General features: G+C 38.4%; 2 protein-coding genes across 3 annotated transcripts in view; both read right to left on the reverse strand.

Moving 5' to 3' along the window:
- Positions 1-538: 538 nt before the first annotated feature.
- On the reverse strand, positions 539-11,119 carry LOC127537189 (collagen alpha-3(VI) chain-like). Its single transcript, XM_051959143.1, has 10 exons — positions 10,595-11,119; positions 10,366-10,468; positions 9,295-9,996; positions 9,045-9,147; positions 8,898-8,953; positions 8,300-8,560; positions 7,096-7,170; positions 4,491-4,550; positions 2,862-3,047; positions 539-1,414 (listed from the first exon to the last, which is right to left on the reverse strand). Exons 1-10 carry the CDS (start codon positions 11,102-11,104, stop codon positions 1,374-1,376), a joined length of 2,097 nt encoding a protein of 698 aa, XP_051815103.1. The 5' UTR covers positions 11,105-11,119; the 3' UTR covers positions 539-1,373.
- A 155-nt stretch (positions 11,120-11,274) lies between these two features.
- LOC110952768 (collagen alpha-3(VI) chain) overlaps positions 11,275-17,296 on the reverse strand; it is a 46,536-nt gene continuing 40,514 nt past the window's right edge. For both annotated transcript variants that reach the window (XM_051959140.1, XM_051959141.1), the window contains 16 exons: positions 17,172-17,216; positions 16,975-17,028; positions 16,812-16,874; positions 16,326-16,391; positions 16,124-16,177; positions 15,997-16,032; positions 15,785-15,847; positions 15,478-15,540; positions 15,333-15,395; positions 14,969-15,031; positions 14,482-14,532; positions 14,222-14,257; positions 14,041-14,103; positions 13,679-13,741; positions 13,342-13,374; positions 11,275-11,365 (listed from right to left, as the gene is read on the reverse strand). In XM_051959140.1, coding sequence (XP_051815100.1) covers positions 11,315-11,365; positions 13,342-13,374; positions 13,679-13,741; positions 14,041-14,103; positions 14,222-14,257; positions 14,482-14,532; positions 14,969-15,031; positions 15,333-15,395; positions 15,478-15,540; positions 15,785-15,847; positions 15,997-16,032; positions 16,124-16,177; positions 16,326-16,391; positions 16,812-16,874; positions 16,975-17,028; positions 17,172-17,216 — 867 coding nt within the window. In that variant the 3' untranslated portion in view covers positions 11,275-11,314. The remainder of the gene's footprint in view (positions 11,366-13,341; positions 13,375-13,678; positions 13,742-14,040; positions 14,104-14,221; positions 14,258-14,481; positions 14,533-14,968; positions 15,032-15,332; positions 15,396-15,477; positions 15,541-15,784; positions 15,848-15,996; positions 16,033-16,123; positions 16,178-16,325; positions 16,392-16,811; positions 16,875-16,974; positions 17,029-17,171; positions 17,217-17,296) is intronic.

Below are 17,296 nucleotides of genomic sequence, written 5' to 3' on the forward strand. Positions count from 1 at the left end.
TTCCTTCGACTAAACAGGTGAATTTTCAAATTACATTTGGTTTTCCAATTTTCAAAGTCACTCTAATTTCATCACCTTTTCTACCAACTTTCACCTAGGCGAAATCAAAATTCTAATTCTGCCTAGGCGGATTTAAAATCTGCCTGAATTCTAATTTGGCCTGTGACATATATGTATATATCTATTTTTGGTTTCACCATATGAGACTAATTTCTGCAACAGTTTTTTGCTACATATCTTTTGTGGTTTCCATGCAAGACATTTTCTACACTTTCCACTACACTACTTTAACTTAGAAATCAAAGCACATTTTCTTGAGTAAGCTCCGAACTATAGCAGCCTCATTTAATAAAACCCATATTTCCATTTGCTCAGTTGCTGTAAAGTGGCAAATGCATTACAGTTGACTTCATAGAAGCCTATTGGCTTTAGGTTTAACAGTCTCCGACTGCTCTGTGAGCTCCAACTTTGAACTTGTGTATCTCTCTGTAGGTTTTTCTGGTGAACAACATTTAATTCAAAACAAGAAAGAAATGAATCAGTTGCTCATGTTTATTAGAAAGTCTAATTCATTTTTATTTCCGTTACCCAGATGAAACAGAAATTTCAGCAAATCCAAATAAAACAAAAAATAACAACTTGACAAGTACATTCCCTTTTAATAGCTGGAAATCATGTGTTCGAGGCAATGGATCCAAAAGTGCACTTAACATTACATTAATGTTTGCTTCTGAGCAGTTGGTCGCTGTCATTTAAATACACACACTGCCTTACATGACCTGTGTAAACATTGCTGTGGATTCTGTGACTGTGAAATAGTGACGTGATGATTCCACAGGGATCAAGTGAGTTTAAAACATGATAAACCAATGTTACTATGTGAATGTGGAATGTAAAAAATACAAAAAAAAAAAGTTAAAAAACAACAACAACAACAACAACTGATTACTGCATTGTGTAATGCCAGTCCTGCATGTACTGATTTATAACTGATCTCTGTCCAAGATATTCATATATGTTTCTTGTTTATTTAGAAAAAAAATGCATTTTAAGAATTATGAAAACTCATATGATGTCATTGTTCCAGAAAAGTTGACTTACAAAACTGAATGCACTTGACAGGTCCATCTATAAAACAAACTTACTATGTAGCACCAGTAGGTTAAAACAAATCATGCAGCAAATCGTGTTGCCTTCTTTCTTGTTGTTAAAAAGACTACTTCAAGAACGTTGGGGATAAAGTTCATGTTTGTGGAATCCAGTGCAGCCACCGTTGCTTTGGTATTGCATCTTTACAGTATGGCCATTTTGGATGGTTCTCCTCAGTATCCCCCACACAGAGGTCAAAGCTGGCCATGTCTGTCACCTTTGTTCTATGTTCTTATTGAAGCAATGACGCCTTGGTTGACAGGTGCTGGGGATGAATATGGGGAGAAAAAAAACATGGTTAGCTCTTTGTTAGTTTATACAATAAAAGTAACTTTAGTAGTGCATACTTAGATACTGTCTCATGCATAATGTCAAAAGGCCATTTTGTAGTTGTATTTCTTGAAGCCGATTGCAATCGTACTGAGCAGAGCTAAGCAATTGATGTGGCAAAGTGTCCCCTCAAAACAATCAGAGAGGGAATTGTTTGGAGGAACATCTGCATATAGACAGGTCAGTGTTGTCATTCAAAACTGATAATTTACTGAAAAACTAGCAGTGCAGCCATTTTGAACTTCATTGGAAGGGAAAAGGGCACATTTTACACTGTTCATTTCTTTTTGTTGATCATACTTGATCGAAAAATATACTTGATTGAAAAATGTGTTAATATAACATCTTTTTGCTTGCTACTTTGTAATTATGATATGTAAGTTGAAGAATGACGACGCACACATTTTTACCATATGATCTGAAAACTGTATGGAACTGCACTGTATTCAATGACAGATACATTATTTTTTTCAAAATTACTGTCTTACAGTTGCCACTTTTATTCTTTCGCAATTATTCCTATTATTACTACATACTATCCTAATTTTTACAAAACCTATATTATCTAATAGTGAAGCCACAGAAGCGACAGTACTCTTGCAGGATTTTGTGGCGGTCTTATCAGTTAAGACAAGGTACATTACAAGTCTACTGCATAGGGATGGGTACCAGGCCTGGTATTAAATGAGCCTAGAGTGAAATTTTTTTAAACTGGAGGATCAATAAGCTCTGACGTTAACGGTTCTGCTAACGGTACTTTGGGAAATCAGAAAATTGCTGTGTTGCACATTTCATTTCATCACCGTAAGACGTGTCTGATGTATATACACTACTGTTCAAAAGTTTGGGGTCACTTAGAAATGTCCTGATGTTTGAAAGAAAAGCAGATTTTTTTCAATGAAGTTAACATTGAATTAATCAGAAATACAGTCTATACATTGTTAATGTAGTAAATGACTATTCCAGCTGGAAACGGCTGATTTTTAATGGAATATCTCCATAGGGGTACAGAGGAGCATTTCCAGCAACCATCACTCCTGTGTTCTAATGCCACATTGTCTTACCTAGTCGTGTTGAAAGGCTAATTGATGATTCGAAATTATGTTAGCACATGAATAAAAGTGTGCGTTTTCATAGAAAGCATGAAATCATCTGGGTGATCCCAAACTTTTGAACAGTAGTGTATGTCTATAACTGGCTGCAAACAAGTTGCAGAAGATCCTTTGAGAGGTTCGTAAATCAAAGACTCTCCACAATTAATTTCCAGCTGCAGTTACTGGAACTCTTGCAGCAACATCCACAGGGTGGATTTCATTCAGCTGTTTACCTTCATTTGGCAGTTTCCTATGCTTTAAAAATAAGAATAGGAACAAGACATGTACCTGGTTTTCCACAAGCTTTCACACATTTCTCATGTGTGTCGAAGCGATTCTGGTTTCCACCGCAGCCTCCATACCAGAAGCGAGTGCAGCTCTTGCTGAGGGTGTCATAGTGCCACTTGAGGACAAATTTGGCACAGGTACCTTCTTCTTTAGGAAGCTGGCAAATATCCACAGCTGTAGAGGCCGCTGTTAAGGAAGTAACAAAGAATCCTAATCAATAAAAGCATGAAAACATGCGACTAGAGAGCACCCAAAATGTGCTAAATTTGAATTTCTTTGTGTGCATTACTGAGTGGTGTGATCAGCAGTCAATCCATTATTACCATTATAAATAATGACTAGTAATGAAGAAATAATGATGTTGCCATTGAACTGTTTGTGTAGTGGAACTTTGGGGAAAATCATTTTAGTGGAATTAAATAATTCAAGGATAAACCAAATCACTTCCAGCTCAACAGACTTTTCTACAATCATGAGATGCAGTACATTTGGCTTAAAGTAGATTTTGTATAGCTATGAGTATCATGAGACAGTTTACGCCAACATTGACGAGGTACTGACAAACTGAACTTGCTCTGTATGAGGACCGCTGCCAAAAAAACAATGAAGCAGTAAACAAGGATTTCCATTCATTTTCTTCGTGGTTATGACTTGGCTCGCTACTGCGACAAAAGCATAACCTTTTCATTTTTCCATCCTTTGCTTTTAACTTGTTCCGTCAGTCATTTAGATGATCTGAGGGAGAACAGAAGAGGAGGAGGGCGCATTTGCAGCTGAATACAAAGGGATTGTTGTTTTCAAAAATGCACTGTTTGTGGAAATTGAATTATGCAACTAAAAATATGCAAGACCAGTGACGTGATGTCCGCCTGTATGCCCACAATTAATGGTGGTCAAAACAGTTTAATTGAAATCATGTTTTGATGTGAATCTGGATTTGCTCTGATGGTTAGCATTTTCATACCAAACACATGCACCCACATCAAAGCCAGTTATATCCTCATATATAACTTACTTTGATGCTAGTTACAGTTCCTTCCCTTCCTGTAGAAGGGACAGACTTGTAGGACAGTTTGTTTAGAGAAAAAATATTCATGCTATTTAAAGGGGAACCAGGGTTTTTTTCAACCTGGGGTCTGTTTTCATATGTCATTTCATACATGTGAGTGATGGAGAAATTAATTTTCGACATAGCTCCAGTATTTAGCCAGGCAGGCAGCTTCACAGCTCAGCTAGCGAAAAGTATGGGGCAACTGGCCCCCCCGCGTCAAAGTCCACCCTAACGATACAGACCACAACAAATAGTGATCGCCAAGTAATGTGGAGGTTTTTGTTCACTTCTCATCTCTAGTATGTTGTGGGACACTTATTGAGACTATCCGAGTCGGTCAGTGTGGGAAAAAAAGCACGTTAGGGCGGACTTTGACGCGGGGGTGCAAGTTGCCCCATACTTTTCGCTAGCTGAGCTGCGAAGCTGCATGCCTGGCTAAATACTGGAACTATGTCGAAAATTAATTTCTCCATCACTCACATGTATGAAATGACATATGAAAACAGACCCCAGGTTGAAAAAAACCGAAGTTCCCCTTTAAGGCTTCATATAATCAGTGAGTGTATATTGGATCTTACCGGGAGCTGGGAGGATCTCCTTCTGTTCAACCAGTTCAACCTTTGGCTGAGGCTCTGGCACTGTGGAAACAAAATATACATGTTTTTCACCTTAAAGGAACTGATCTGTCATTGTTAAAAAAGGATGTTTTTTCTGTCAAATTGATTTTCCTTTACTACTTATCATATATGCATTTAATCCACATATAATCACAGCCTCATTAGAGACAGAATTTGAATCAATTTAATTATTAGTCTTAGTAAAATTCATTGTCCAAATGATGCATCTTTAACTTTGCCCCACACTTATTACTAGCTCCGTAACTGTAATCATATCGGAAGCATATTTATGAAATTTCACTGCAATTATTGACACAATGTGCTCTTTATTTTCACACACAAATAACAAGGCATGTGTCTCATTTCAACTGTATTTGTCAGTTGAAATTATGGCTGTGGCTGGTTTCAGTTGGTTACAACTAGCAGGTTACAGATGAAACTTAGTGAATTAGTCAAAAACTCAATTTTCATCTATTTTTTTAATGTTTCTAGCTAATTTGTTTTAAAACAACAATATAATTTTTAAACATTTACATATATGCTTATTGACTACATACATGATGTTTACTTTAAAAACCAAAGGAGAAAAGCTGTGATTTTTTTGAAAACCAGTTTTCACTTAATATGGTTGATTTGCTCTTATTAGTTGGAATGAAATATGTGAATCTTGCATGTTTCATTGTTGAACAGAAAGCCACATTTGATAGTGGATAGTTGTATGATGTTTTTTTTTTTTTGTCATAATTTCATTGTGTGTGAGAAACAATGTTTAAATTACCAGCAACCTCATTTGCTAAATGGTCAGCTTCAGTGGCGTCTGGATGCCGACAGAAACATTGATGTAAGCATTGTTTACCTGTGGTGTTCTCACAGCCTTAGTCCTTGATCACACTCTGGTGCAGTCGCACACACATACAAGTTTTGGCTGTTTTGACATGTTGGGGAGTTCAAAGGTAGGCTTGTCTTGCCTGGATATAATTACTAATAATGATTGGACAATCACTGAGGGCAGAGTTTAGCAAAGAGTCGATTTGTATCTTGAGTTGAAGCGTGTAATACGTTGCATTATACGAGACGCTGGCAAATCCCCACAGAAATCCTGGCAGCAACACCACTTACCTGACCTCATGCAGTTTTTCAAGCAGAGGGTCTCAGTGTCGAACCTATTCTCATTGCCTCCACAACCTCCATACCAGAACTGTGTACAGAACCCGTTCTTTCTGTCAAAGAACCACTTAGCCTGATAGTCTTTGCATGGTATTCCAGGGTCATAGTCAAGTGAGCATGGGTCTGCAAATTCATTAACTAGAACATGCAAAAAACAAACAACAAACAAAAAAAACAAAACAACAGCAGTGATGGAGGACAGACAGGGAGAAAGGGTCTGTGTTAAGTTTAAATGTACAACTGCAGGAGACAAAGCAGATAGTGTGCTGTTAAAAGGTGCAGGTAATAAAATCATATTAGAAGCTTAGGGGTGTTTATGTGATCAAATGAGTCTTTCTACTGACAGAGGAAAAGAAAAGGCATTCATCATGACACTACATTCTATAAACAGTAATTGCATTATTAGGATTTGTTTGCATTTGAATTGAAAGTTGTCAGTAAAATAAAAGAAGATTAATTCCAAGTTTTTACAGTGAAAAGTTAGTTAAAATTACGATAACTGTTAAATGTTAGTTAATTTCAATAAACTACAATGTGCATGACTGTTTGGTCCAGGTTCGCTTCATGTTACCAATGCCCAGAAATATTTTGTAGCTATCTATGACAAAAATCAACTGCGCTTTTGCTTGTATTTTTGGATAATTTCTTTCTGGAACAACACTGTAAACTGCAGAGCCCTAGCAAAAAATTGCATTCTGGCTTATACTAAAATTTAAAAGTACATCACTTATTACCTTCTTTTAAAATTAGGACAGTGCTGTTATTTTAAAAATTACAACAGCGTTAGTTAGCTAGTACGGCAGTAGGAGAAGTCTGAGTCTTAAAAGACCCTGGTGAAATTATAACAAGTAAAGACGTTCTCATGTTTAAATTATGCGTTACAATATGAAAATATGAACCAGCAGCTGTAAGACGTCATCATCTTCAATGATTCTATTTTCTTACTAAATAAAATGTTCTCTAAGTCCTGCATATTTCAGTCCCAACTGCCATGTTTGTCAAAACACGCTAAGGAAAATATTTAATCTACAAACCAAGACACCTAGAGAGTTTGAGCTGTAGATTTTGGAAGTTTTCCTGAATGACCAACAGCCTATTTTGGCATGCATTCATGAATTAATAAATTGCACATTTGTGTAGTGGTCCTGTACAGCATAGCATGTTAGATTATTTGAGTTGAAGCTTAGGGTTTAATTTATGTGACTAACATACTGCCTAGTCAAACACGATATTATACAAACTAGTTCAAGGACAATACATTGTTAGACCTATTTGGTTTGTCCAGTGTATTGCTTTTCCAATACGTGGATGCTGAAATGGTCAAAATAAACTTTTATAAAGATAAATGATGTTCCCTAACACAAAACACAGACAGGCATGCACATGCACAGTCACTTACCAGTTTCTGGTTTGTCCAGTGGTGTGGTATTTACAGGACTGCCACCTTGGCTGACAGGCTTGTGCTCTGCTACTTCTGTGAAGTGAAACAAGGAGTCAAGGATTGACCAAAACAATCAAGAGAAAATAGTGAGCCACTTAAAGCCAGACAACTGCCTGAGGTCTGATATTTATATGAAAATTTTCTTTAAAAGGGCCTATAGAGACCTGTCACAAAAAATAAATTATATTAAATTTCAATGGATCTAATAGTGTTATGGCCTATTCTAATTTTTTTTTTTACATTTTTACAATTTTTTATACATTTATTAAAAATCTGAATCCTTAACTCTCTCAGTTAAAAAAATAGTCAGATCCTTTACTGTGGCACTCCCAGTAGTGGTCAGGTCCGTCCTATTTGCTTTAATTGTCAATGACATGTCTACACCTTGACTGGAGTCCACCTGTGATAGATTGAGCCAATCTGGGTAAAGTTTAGAGAGGCACATACCTGTGTATATCATGTCTGACATTTTACCTTGCATGGCGGGGCAAAAACAGGGAACTCTGTCTAGACAACCATAATCAAACTGTGATGAAGCATAGATCAGGGCAAGAGTATAAAACTATTTCTAAAGCTTTGACTGTTTCCATTGGCATGGTGACTTCAGTAACTATGGCATGGAAAAAAAAATGGAACCACCAGGGCTCTTAAAACACAAATGGCAGCCTGCTTGGAGTTTGTAACACTGCATTTAACAAATTCTAAGAGAAGCATCATGTCTGGTAAACACCAGGCACTGCTAATACAATCCCTACAGTGAAGCATGGCAGAGGCAGCATCATACTATGGTAATTCTAAACAATAGGGTCAAAACTGAGGAAAAGATGAAAGCAGACACATACAGAGAAGTCCTTTCAGAAAACCTGCTGGGGCAACAGTGCCCCTTTCCACAGCCTGCAGAGACCTAATCAAGAAGCCTCAAAGTTGTAAGAGTTGCCAAACTGGCTTCTGCGAAATAATGAAATAAAGATCTGAAAATTGTGCGAAGGAGATGCTTCAGTTCTTTAATTTTATGTTTTCTATTTGTCATTATAGGTTATTAAATGTCAACTAATGGGCAATTTTTTAAAATCAGTTTATAATACAATCTACTGCACTAAGTTAGCAAAAAAGGAAGGGGTCTAAAAAATTCAAGAGCAACTGTAGGTGTCTAGAAACTTACTGGTAGTGATGATGCCTTTGCGGGTGGAGACAATTTGACCCTCTGCTGTATAAGCAGTCACCACAGCATGATATGTTTGAGCGCTTTCCAAGTTGTCCACAGAAAGATCTGTGCCTGACACATTGGTCTTCAGCACCAACACATGGTCGTGCAAGCGTGTCACAGCTACCTCAAAGTAGACAAAGAGTTTGGGGTCTGGGCTGCTCCAGCGCAATTTCAAGCTGTTGGAGGTGACATTTGAGACATGTAGCTCCTCGGTATCTGAGGGATGAAGACATACAGTAGAGGTATCAAAAAGTGCAGTAAAATCACCAAAACAAGAGTTGTGTTAATTGAATCTAAGTGTAAGAAATAATGTTGCATTGCATGTCAAATATATTTTGCGTTTGTATATCTTTTGTGAAGAGTTCAATGAATCTGAAAGAAGTGTTAACAATGCATACTAGTCACTAATTCTTGTGTCACCGGTGTTAGTAGTAGATTATACTATGCATGGCTCACAGTAAGCAAAGTGGCAATAACCAGTCCAAACAGCACTTTCGGCTGAAATTTCCTGCCGAAGACACTAAAGTTTACCTTAGTACTCACACAATCTTACCTTTATGCTTTCTTTGATGAACTGCTTGGTGAAGTTCATGATGCTTCTGATTCTTCCTATAAATGTACGAATAGATTGTGTATTAAACCACTACTGTGCTTAAGAAATTGATAGTAAAATAGTGTAAAGGAAAATCCGCCCACTTACTCATGTTGCTGTGATGATGTGAAGGGGGTTTTTAGTGGCTGGTCACTCTGAAACCACTTGCAGTTTTTGGAGACTTCAGGAGACATGTAGAAAGCATTTTCAACTGAAAAACAAAGTAACACAAAACAAACCAACAAAAGACGTTATTAGATAGATAGAATTATTTGCATTGATTCTAAAATATTACATATAGAAGAACAAAAATAGATTGAAAATTGATGACTGGAATTTATATCTATCATGAACTTACTGCTAATATACTTGGGCAGCAATTGGCCAAAGGTCTGGATGTGTCTGTCATAAAAGTGTGAGATGCTGTCCAGCCGCTTCAAGAAGACATCTGAAGGCTCACTGACCATTCGTGACAAGACGCGGGCATCTGTGGCACTCAGAGTTTCACCCACAGCAAAAATGATCAGGAAGTAGCCTCTGCACTTAACCTCAGTGGCAATACGCACCAGTTGCTCCTCCTCTTCTTCCACACTTCCTGTAACAAAGAGCATGAGGACCTTCTTGTCACGTTGCAGAGGTGCTTTCTCAAACACATGCTCCACCGTTGATTCGATCGCTGCTCCGAGTGCACGGCCACCCTCTAATTGTGGCGTCTTCTCCAGCAGGAATTTGACAATATCTTGAGATGAGTGGTGCTCAGTCAGGCCAATGTCCACGTGGATAGGAGAGCCGGTCTTGTTGTACAGGAACTCATAAGGTGCTTGTTGAATCACAGATACTCTAGCATGGTGAACAGAAGATGTGGGATTTGAAGACACATGAAGCCGCTCCACTATGTGAGCTATGTAGTGTTTAATCTCAGCAAAGACTGTTGGGTAGGTAGACTCAGAGCTGTCCATGACAAAAGCCATGTCGATGTCCACGTCTGAGGTGGAAGACCTTCTATCTCGGGTGCCCGATGGGGGGACATAGTCACACATTTGGTCTGGAGCACATATATCTAAAAAAAAAAAAAGAAAAACACCAAATAAAATAATGTCACATCAGCGAAAGATTCACTGAGATGCATCAGCTTGTTTGCTGTTCAAACTTATGATTAAATCCCATTTTAATTATGTTTTCACCAAAAATTAAAAGTCTGACAGTGCATATGAAGCCATGCTTAAGAAATGCATAAAGAATAAATAACATAAAAGTCCCCACGTTCTCAATTTGCAGAATTTTCTTAACAGAAGCCAAATCATGTCACAAAAGGAAATAAATAACTTTGGGGTCTTTGAGACAACAAATCTGGATAAAACTCAAAAAAGGAAAAACAATAATTTTTACATATGACTTCAAAATGACTGTAAACAAACTGATCTCTTACCTAGGCAGACATGGCAGTTCATAACTTTTTGGATGACTGAATTGTACTGTGAATTTCCAGGGCTGGGAATGACAATTACTTGGGCCAGTGCTGTGTTGTTGACCTGGTGCAAAAGCGCAAGCGAAAAATTGTTGGAAATACATTATATGTTTTTGACTGAAGGATCGAACTATGCCTGTGCGATCAAGATGAAGTTTCATTTTTGGATGTCTATTTTGTATTGTTTTACCTGCACTGCTCTGGTGAGTGCTCTGTCCTCACGGGTGACCAGCAATAGAGTGGCGATTCCAGCATCATGGAGGCGGAGAGCTGCATTAGTAATTCCTTGTGCTTGACCAACTTGACCGCCAACAAAGAAGATGGCCACCTTCCTCATGAGGAAACCACTCCGCACTCTTTTGAAGGTGTTCTGGGCCACAAAGCTCATGGCTGTTTCCAAGTTGCGTTGCTTTGTTGTCTGTGGGATCTGCAGTCCTTCAATGCGATCGACCAGGGCACGTTTCTTCATTGCATCTGCAAAGCGGACCTCTGTGGTCACTTCACTGTTGTATAAGGTCAAAGCAACACGAGCTCCTCTTGGACAGTTACTTTCTGCAATGGTAATGTCTTTGACTAGGCGCAGGACGGTGTCACGCATGTTGTTGAAGGCTTGACGGTTAACCCCCTGAGAGGCGTCCAAGGCAAAGGCCAACTCAGTGGGGTAAAGCGGGCATTCCTGCTGACCTAATGGTGTGCACATAGAAGATTTATTTTCTATACAGTAGTAGATATCGTACATATACAGTCGTTCAAGAGGTATTATTCAATGCAAACTAATTTGGTACTTACCATAACAGCAAGCTGGCAAAGAAAATTAAACAAAACATGGTAAGACATTTTCGTAGCACACAATACATGAACATCATCACTTATAAAAATTATTAACTGACATTAAAAGACATGAGCGTTATTAATTATACTTACGGCAGTTGTCTCTGATCTTCTTGACCAGGTCACATTGCTGAGGGGACAAAGAGACATTGACATTTTTTTCACCCACTTAACATGTCCATATGATGTATTTTTATGCTAAACATTTCCACATAGAGTACATAGATTGATGACAATCTTAAAAACATAGATGCAGGCAGCCAGGGTTTCATACATAACAAATCTAAGGAACCAAACCTGCCAAATTGCTGGTTGTATCTTTATGCTTCCTTAAAATGTGTTTCTTGTTTTCAGTGTTGTACCCGAACGCGTTCAAAGAACGTTCGTTCATGAACTAACTCATATTTTGGGTGAACGAGAACGGGACGTTCATGCTTGCTTGATGAACGCTAAATTGTGAACGCACTCATTCTGTTGTTTCTCGAACGGAGCTCGGATTTCGTTCAGATTACGTTCGTGCCAGATTGCATGAGCCTTCCAGGCGAAAAACACAGCTACAACAGTAAAAGCACATGGTAAACGATCATTAAAATGTCGCGGATATCCACCCGATCTGGCAACCGCAAGTCCTGCCTGTTGCTCTACCAACGTCATCAGCGGTCGCCAGTCTTGTCACAATTTACATGTGTGCAAGGAAGGGGGATGCATTTACTATCACACAAACAAACAGTCAGACAGCATGGACGAGGAAGCCAGCACGAGCAGCAACTCGGACCACTCGCGCTCAGATCCATTTGACCATTTGAAGGACTTCTACATAAAAGTCAGTACTGACACTGATGCTAAAAATCTTACCTACCATTGTAAACTCTGTCCGCCCGGATTAAAAAAACAAGTCCGTACATCATCGACGTCGGCAGCCAATCTTAAACGGCACATAGCAATAAAGCACGCGAGTAGCTTTGCACGGTATGAACGAGTAGTTTGTACATATAAAAAGGACACAACGTCAACAACGGTGAGCCAAACAAACAGCTCGTCTACCATCCAGACCCAAGTAACATCATACCGGAGTGCCCTCGGTCTCTCCATCTCCCAACCACAGGTAGAAAACCTGGTTTGGAATTACATCATTGCACACCTGCAGCCTTTAAGTAAAGTTGAAAGGCCAGCGTTTATAAACCTAATTAAGGGGTTGCAGCCATCCAAAAAGGTGCCATCAAGAAAAAAAGTACAGTCACTGCTAAACAAGAAGTTTAAGGAAAACACATGTGAACTTAAGACTGCACTCTCTGAGGTGGATGCTGTGTGCACAACAGCAGATTGCTGGTCAGCTGTGAATAAGTCATTTATAGGCATCACTATCCACTGGCTAAACAAAAATGATGTTTCTGAGAGACACTGCAGTACTGGCATGCAGGCGGATTAAAGGAGCACATACACATGATGTATTAGCAAAAGTATTGTCTGATATTAACAAAGAACTCAAAATCCACAACAAGGTTGTGTGCACAGTAACAGACAACGCTTCAAACTTTATCAAGGAGCAACATAAAAAAAGGACTAAAAAAGAACAAAAAGTTGATTTTGGGGAAGCATGAACTTTAGTTCAAAATATTGAATTGTGAATGATGAACTGAACTAGTTCATTTTAAAAGGTTTGAACTGAACTTTGAACTAGTTCATATAGAAAGTGAACTTTCCCAACACTGCTTGTTTTAACATACATGGCTGAATTACTCAAATGTTACGCATTGCCTTGTGCGGTGCTGAGACGTTTTACAGTGTTTGAGCAGAGTTGTGGGTGAGCAGCTATGCCTGGACTACAGCAAGAGAGGAGGGGTGGGTGAAGATTGAGGCAGGGCACCAATTTGCATATTTGATGACTGGCCCATAGTAAGGTGTCAAACTTGAGTAGTTAGACATAATCCATGTTGAGGTATGAAGGAAATATTTTGATGGAAGAAACTTGTAAATGTGTACTTTTGATTATCACAGTTGAGCTTTTAGGGGTTTAAACAGTGGCAGGAGAGGGACCTTAAAAATGTAGTGTTGTTACACTGAGACATCATTCAGTACAATTTATTCTCGTAAAGGAACACATACCACGACACCTGGTCCCCTTGGTCCTTTGACACCCTATGGCAGCAAAAACAGTTCCATTAACAGCTATAAACAGATGGAGGAACATCTTTCTGTACAAAACACTTTATTTTGTACTGCTTATCTTATACAGCATACGTATTTTCTTAGATCATGTGACAAATTTAAAAATAATCCAGTTTGCAGTCTCAAAACTTTCAAATTATCACAAGACACAATCAATCAGACCAGTCAAGACACTATATATTATGAATCATAAAGAGATTTTTTTTTTCTGTTGTGGTGTCTTTGGGATGAGGTTTAAAGAACTTGTAAGCCAAGTTTTGAATTTTGTGCTTACATATTGTCCAGGATATCCAACTTCTCCCTTCTGTCCGGGTGTACCGATAGTCCCAGAGACACCCTGGAAAGAATTAGGAGTGAGCTAAAAGAATTCACTTTGAAAGCAATTCAGCTATCAGTAGTTTGAAACAGAGCTCTCTCTTCAAAGACAGAAATGACACTAATGTGCATGAAACTCATTCACTGCCAAGAATGCAAGCTATATATTAGAACCAAAACTTCAAAACCAGTCTTCTAGTGTATCATACCAAACATATGTGTGCAACAATGTTCTGGAACAAGCTTTGTTTTCTATTTTTGTGTAGCATATTATGTGTGTATAGCAATTTTACTCAATCTGACTGCAGACTTAAAACTTACTCTCTGTCCACGATTTCCTCTGGGTCCAGGTCCACCCTGGGTGCCACGATCCCCAGCTGCTCCCTGAAATGATGGATCATGAAATGATCATCATCAAAAAGTAGGCCTAATCAGTTGAGCATTTAACACAATCCTTTATATTGCAACCCTAGGGTAAAACTTTAATAGTGTGTTCTGTTACCTTGGGTCCCGGGAATCCTGGGAATCCCTCGTCACCCTGTAAAGAAAAATTTACGCACACTTTAAGTATTATTAGATTCATAACTATCCCAATGTAAAATGGGTTTACCGATATTCCTATCATGAAATGCACAGGAACCATGACCCTCTTTATAGCTTTACTCAGTATTACACATGGAGTGTGTGTAATAAAGGACTTTGATGTCTTTAATTAAGGCACACTTTTAGTTTACCATATACAAGGCATCAAAAATAACTTGCTTTTCTTCCTTGAGGCCCTGGAACACCAAACCCATCTCTGCCATCTTCACCCTAAAAGGAAGACACACAAAAAAAGATTTTTGCCTTTTCCCCAATATAACATTATATGCACTGTTATGTGGTACTATACAATGTTATAATACCATTCAAACATAAAATAAGAAAATCGTCAGCAGAACTGTCAGTACTCTAATTGAAACCACACCACATATTTTCTTAGATGTAAAAGCCACAGTGACATAAATCATAACAGTGAAGGAAAGAAATTGCTTTTCAGATTTGCAGCCCAGTCTTAGTAGCAAGTCTTAAGTTCTGCTGCCAAAACAGTACCTCCCAGTTATTTAATAGTCATCAAAGCAGTCTGACTAAAGTGTGTCAGTCTGATATTTTCACTTGTGGAAAAAGTCTTTATGTTGTTCATTTTCCACAATCTTATATTTAGTGATGATACAAATACGATAATAAAAACACGTCATTTCATTCTTACTGGCTCTCCACGGGGTCCAAGGGGTCCAACGACACCCTTAGGTCCTGGGTCTCCTGGCTCTCCCTACAACAGCACAGAAGTAAAACAGATATAGAGAACGAGACATGGATAGAACTTTTAGAGAATTTGAAAGCTTTAAAATAAGTGTGAAATATGCCCTTATGCTACTAGGTCAGTCTCTATAGATTTAGTCTCATATGTCTTTTTTACAGCAGGGACCTTATGTTTTCTTCCAGTACTTTCCTGTTTGCTCATATAGATTACACATGTCCAGTAATGTGAGAGGGCTTGGCTAAAGCCATTGCGTTTTGAAATGAAACAAGCCTGTGATGGAAGCCACACCAAATTATACTCGATTCAATACCTTACGACCAAGAGCTCCTCTTCTACCCTTCTCTCCACTGGGGCCTGGGCTTCCTCCAGGACCCTGGACAATAAAATGTCAACACATGAGAGTTATTTTTAGAATGTAATCAAGATAGAAAACTTCCCCTATTAGCTTTACTCACCCTCGGTCCAGGGTTCCCATCTTCTCCTCTGGGTCCTGGTGCACTATTTGGTCCAGCTGCACCCTTGAAAAACACAAACCAGACATTCATTTTGTACCATTTTTTTTCACATATGAGATGAAGTCACATTAATGGATATAAAAATACAACAGTGACAATCTAGTAAAAAATATATTCGTCATGTAATTACTGCAGCCAAGTGAACTATTAAAAGTCCTATGACAGCATTTGCTATGAGACATGTTTGGCAGGTGTACTTGTGGAGTAAATGATTTGCCAAATATTGTGAAAAGACTGACAAACTTACTCGAGATCCTCCAATACCAGGCTCTCCCTGCACACCATTAGCTCCTGGCCTTCCAGGATTTCCCTTTAATGTCATGCAAGCAACACAATGTTAATGCAATTGCCATTTTGAAAGTTACTGCAGTAAGTATTAAACACTGTAAGTTAACTCCAGAAAGGTAAAACTTATTGCAGTAAGTATTAAACACTAAGTAACTCCGGAAAGGGACGTACAGCCTGTCCAGGGGCACCTCTTCTGCCATTGGCTCCCTAAAGAAATAAGAGTTGGAATAAGAGTTGGTTAACAAAAAGCAGTGGCAAGTAAATATTTGGATGAGGATCATATGGCATTATTGTTTACCCTTCTTCCGACTTCACCAGGGCCTCCCTTATTTCCATCCTCTCCGGGCTCTCCCTATAATTTTACAAAAGATACACCAATGACACCAAGCTAAACAAACACATAAGAAAAGAAACTACAACATCCAATTTGTAAATGAATAATGTGTGTGTAGCAGTAGATTTATTTTCTCTCTGGCAACAGAATGAGTTTAGGACATTACCACTGGTCCGGCATCACCGGGGTCTCCTTTAGGCCCTGCACGATTGTTATCTTGTCCACTTGTTCCCTATTAAACAAATAGCACTTTTTCAATTTCTGCTGAATCGAAACACATCAAAACACAACTGCCTAAGAAAATTTAACTAAAAGTCTTCCTATTTTTACCCTCATTCCCTGAGAGAATGTCAAGCTGAGGGAGAGACAAACAACCACATAATAAATAATCAGACCCAAAAAAATTTTGTGCTGACCACTGCTGATAGATTAGCTTAAGGGTTTTAGAACAATGACCCTTTAGAAACAAATGAACGTAACTTAATGACTTAGTGTGATCTGGTTTGAAAATTCAATTAATTTAATTAATAGCACTCTCTTCGCTGACTTTCACTACAACATCGTCAAAGCATATTGACAAACATAATTTCAGTCTATAAATATGCAGTGAATTATGACAAATGATATTATGGCCAGTTTACATAATACTAACAGGGTCTCCTCTGATTCCCATCTCTCCAATGTCTCCTGCTTGCCCTTTGACACCTTTAGGACCCTAAAAGCAAACAACAGCAATTAAAAACATTATGAGTAGTAATCATTTACGAGTTTAAAAAAATGGCAACAAAATACCAAAATAGCATTCAGTCACTCACTCTTCTTCCAGGGTTTCCTCTGTCTCCTGGAGGACCAGCCACTCCACTTTTGCCCTAAAACATATCAAAGATACCAGTAAACCCACAAATAGCAGAAAACAAAGGAGACTAACATTGGTAGGACTCATTTATCAGACAGCTAAAGGCATGTAGTGATCATTATGATTCTGTGTGATAATAAATGAAGACACACTTACCTCCTCTCCATTGATGCCATCAAGCCCGATTTCTCCAAATTCACCCTACAACAAGGTAGCATTTGGTTAGGTTATCGTTGGTCAGTCTTTTTTCCAACACCTTTATCTACTTTGAAAAAGAAAAA

This window comes from Acanthochromis polyacanthus, chromosome 14 (assembly GCF_021347895.1).
Source record: "Acanthochromis polyacanthus isolate Apoly-LR-REF ecotype Palm Island chromosome 14, KAUST_Apoly_ChrSc, whole genome shotgun sequence".
NCBI lineage: Eukaryota > Metazoa > Chordata > Actinopteri > Pomacentridae > Acanthochromis > Acanthochromis polyacanthus.